At 71.7% G+C, this 3834-nt stretch overlaps 1 protein-coding gene and 1 non-coding gene across 2 annotated transcripts; one reads left to right on the top strand and one right to left on the bottom strand.

The window, feature by feature from the left end:
• Positions 1 to 111: 111 nt before the first annotated feature.
• Hes7 (hes family bHLH transcription factor 7) lies at positions 112 to 3827 on the top strand (the record flags this gene model as incomplete). Its single annotated transcript, XM_055603995.1, has 6 exons — positions 112 to 695; positions 982 to 1045; positions 1817 to 1871; positions 2765 to 2860; positions 3293 to 3380; positions 3624 to 3827. Coding segments are annotated over exons 3-6 (430 nt in total), but the record flags the coding sequence as incomplete, so codon positions are not given.
• Positions 391 to 461, bottom strand: Trnag-gcc (transfer RNA glycine (anticodon GCC)). The gene has a single exon. It is a non-coding gene; the product is annotated as a tRNA-Gly (tRNA).
• Positions 3828 to 3834: the final 7 nt, after the last annotated feature.

Here is a 3834-nt window from a genome sequence, read left to right as displayed (position 1 = left end):
CCCGGGCGCGCGGGGGGCGCGGGCGTGGGAGCGCAGGCCCGCCCGGGCCGCAGGGCCACCGCGCGGCCGGAGACCCAAAAAACCACCCGGGAGGGATGGAGGCGCCGAGCAGCACCCAGAAGACGGGGAGCCGCCCGGCCCAGGCCCTTGGACCTGGGGAATTGCGCTGCAGAGAGCAGAAGACGAGGAGAGCGAGGAGAGCCTGGCCCCGCGGAGTCAGGGACCAAGTCCGGAGCTTCCAAGCCGGCCTCAGAAGCAGAATGCTGCATTTCAGTTTGGGTCAAAATATTTAAGCCAAAAAATATCAGAGCTGCTTGCTTAACTTGTAGTGTGGTCAATTTTAGTTTCCCCTAGATGTGGGCTGGGAAAGAAAAAGGGACCGTACCGTCGTGCATTGGCCGGGAATCGAACCCGGGCCTCCCGCGTGGCAGGCGAGAATTCTACCACTGAACCACCAATGCAGGCGGGGAGGAAGCTTCCAACGCACGCATCTGAGTGTGTCGGCCGCGGAGGCACGCCTGCTCGGAGCTCCACGTGTGGAAGAAGGCGGCGTAGGCCCGTAGAGGTGGGAGGAGCGCCGGGCTGTTCCTTCTCGCCCTCGGATCCGGCCACCGGGCCATAAAGTCATTCCATATGGCCAGGGGCGGCCCCACACCCGGGTGCAAACTGCCCCGGGCCCCGAGCCTCACGTGCAGGTGAGAAAAACCCCGGCCCAGTGCTGGTTCCCAAGGAGGGGGGCCGTGGGCCCGCTGGGGCCGCACATCTGTGCTCCCATTTGGCCGAAGGAGGGGAAGGAGGGAGGCCCGGGGGCCCTAGCCCCAAATGGGCGCCCCTTCCCAGCGCCGGCCCTCCCGCCCTGCCCGCGCCGGGGGCCTGGGCGGCCTCGGGAGGAGGCTCGGCGTGCAGCCCCGACTCTCCTGCGGCCTTGCCCTGCGTGTTCTCGCGTTGCCAGACCTCGCTTCTCCGGCTTTACCTTCTCAGGCACTTGGGGTGAAGTCTCCGGGCGGCGGCGGCCCCCCGCGGAGGGCCGTGCTCGCGGTTTGAGGTGGGTGCGGACCCCTTCTCGTCCTCCCCCGCGCCCTGGAATCCGCCCCAGGGGAGCAGCTCCGGGCGCCGCTGTGCGCCGCCCTAGACTTTCGCCCAAACCCTGCTAGACCGAGTACTCGAAATGGAAGGGGCTCTCCAGCCCTGCGCACACTTTAAGGACTTCATCCCTTCCGTTTTCTGGACGTTTCCTCCGCCCTGCCCCACTCCATCCGCCCTTGGAAGGTTCTGTTTTCGGGGCACAAGCTCCCCTCGCTGGGGGAGGCTCCTCGCCCCTGGGCGTGCAGGGATAAGGCGCGGAGGTCCTCGGGGACCGGTAGGCGCGACCTTGCCCACAGCAGCGCGCGGAACCCGGCAGGTCGCTGCGCACCTGCGTCGGGGGAGACTATAATATTCCTCCTGGAGGCTGAGGCGCGCTGACACTTCTTTCAGCGGGGGTGGGGGTGTCCGGGAAGCCCGCCCTTCTGGGAGACCCCCAACTTTCATGCCTAAGCGAGTTCTGCCCATTCCCCTCCGTCCAGCTGGGTCCCGCCTCATTATACAGCTTTATGGTCCCCAGAGGGCCTGTCGCCCCGTCCTTCCCTCGCTTCCCACGCTTGGGGCTGGTTCCTCCCGCCCCCTCCCCCTTCGCTCCCAGCCTTTCCGGGAGCCGCGTGCCGGGGTCCCCGCGCTAGGGATGGAGGTGCCGAAGTGGGCGGGGCCGGGCCCCAGCCCTCCTACCTTGCCGCGCGGGATATAAGGCTCCAGGAAGCACGCGCTGTGTCCACCACAGGGTCCGAGGAGCAATGGTCACCCGGGATCGAGCTGAGAATAGGGACGGCCCCAAGGTGAGCGGTGCAAGGGTCCCTGTCCCGGCCGGCGGGCTCGGAGGTTCTCACTCCGCGGCGGACACTCAGGGTGAAAGGACAGAGAAGGACCTGTAGAGAGCGGACAGGGGTCGGGCCGAACGCGCGGGCGGTGGAAGCCGAGGTCTAGGGGCTGCGGCCTGCAGGGCTCGGGGGAGTGCCAAAACCCGGGCACGGTGGCCTATCCTAGCGCCCGGGAGGCCGAGGCAGGTGGATTGGCGCGCGTTCGAGGCCTTGGAGTTCGCCCCACAAAAACAAAGCGGGCCAACAAAACAGCACAAATAAGCCAGAGGGCCGAGCGGGTGGAGGGTGACAGCTCCGGACGCGGCCCGTCCGTGAGGGCTCAGAGCGAGGGCCTGGGGGTCTGGTTCCCGAGGGGTGAGGCCGGGCGAGCGCTCTTAGCGGGCCGGGTGGCCGCTTCGCCTTGGCTGGGCGAGGAGAGGCCGCGCTCTCCCCGAGCGTCCACTTTCCGCTCTGGGTTACTTAGATGCGCATCCCGAGGCTCGCTAGCGTGGGGGCGAAGTGTCTCCAAAGTTCCTCAGCGATACCGGGAGAGAGAGCACACAGGACAGATGTGGAGAGGCGCGGAGGAGGGCACAGAAGGGGCAGGGGCGCGGAGAGGGGGCCTCGGGGAGAGGGCGCGCGCGGAGAGGGGGGCCTCGGGGAGAGGGGCGCGCGCGGAGAGGGGGCCCTCGGGGAGAGGGCGCGCGGGGAGAGGGCGCGCGGGGAGAGGGGCGCGCGCGGAGAGGGGGGCCTCGGGGAGAGGGGGGCCTCGGGGAGAGGGCGCGCGGGGGCCCCCGCGGCAGGCCGGGCGCTCGCTGGCGGCGCTGAGTCTCGGCCCGGGCGGCCCGCTCTCCCTCCCCCGCCGCCCGCAGATGCTGAAGCCGCTGGTGGAGAAGCGGCGCCGCGACCGCATCAACCGCAGCCTGGAGGAGCTGAGGCTGCTGCTACTGGAGAGGACCAGGGACCAGGTCAGTTCGGCCGCCGCGCCCGGGCTCTGCGGCGGCCCCGTGACCCAGGGCTTCCCCCCGGGGTGGGGACGGAGGCTGGTGGAGGCTCCGGTCCCGGGGCCTCCTGACCCGAGCCTGGCCCATGACAAGCCCGCCCCAGACCCGCCTCTCGCCCTCCGCCTTCGATCTTCGCCACCTTGCGGGTCTGTAAGTTTCCTGTCCGGCTGCGTAAACACGAGCCTCCGGGCGGGCCGGCTCCCCTCGGGGCCCCCCACCCCGGGCTGCGCGCATCCCGCATCGCCACGCGCCGGGACTCGCGGTCCCCCTCCGGCTGCACCCTCCAGGCGCGGCGGCGAGCCCTGGGGCGCCCGCAGCTCCGGCCCCGCCCCGGTTCTTCCCCCAGCCACTTTCCCCCTCTCTCCCGCCCCTCTGCCCCGGCGCCTCCCCCTGCAGAACCTCCGGAACCCGAAGCTGGAGAAAGCCGAGATCCTGGAGTTCGCCGTGGGCTACCTGAGGGAGCGCAGCCGCGTGGAGCCCCCGGGTACGGCGCGGGGGGCGGGCCGCGGGGGCCGGGAGGGGCGCGCCCCGCGAGGCCGGGGGTCGGGGGCCCCGGCGAGGTTAATGACGCCCGCGCCTGTCTGTCTCCGTGTCCCCCGCCCCGCCCCTCTCCACGTGCGTCCTCCGGCCTCCCGTCCGCGTCCGTGCGCCCGGCTCGCCTCCGCGCCTCCGCGGCCCGCCCCTTCCCTCTGCCCCGCGCTGGCTGCCCTCCCGCCGGCCGCACCAGGGCGCCCCCGGTCCCCGGGCCAGGACGCCGAGGCGCTCGCCAGCTGCTACCTGTCCGGCTTCCGCGAGTGCCTGCTCCGCCTGGCGGCCTTCGCGCACGACGCCAGCCCGGCCGCCCGCGCCCAGCTCTTCTCCGCGCTGCACGCCTCCCGGCGCCCCAAGGCGCCCCGGCCCGAGGCCGCCGACCCGGGGCTGCCCGCGCCGCGCCCCCC

The sequence above is a fragment of the Psammomys obesus genome, unplaced genomic scaffold, assembly GCF_907164565.1.
Source record: "Psammomys obesus unplaced genomic scaffold, mPsaObe1.curated_primary_1811, whole genome shotgun sequence".
NCBI classification, from domain to species: Eukaryota; Metazoa; Chordata; class Mammalia; order Rodentia; family Muridae; genus Psammomys; species Psammomys obesus.
The sequence above is the reverse complement of the archived record's forward strand: the minus strand, read 5'-3'. Positions and strand labels throughout refer to the sequence as shown.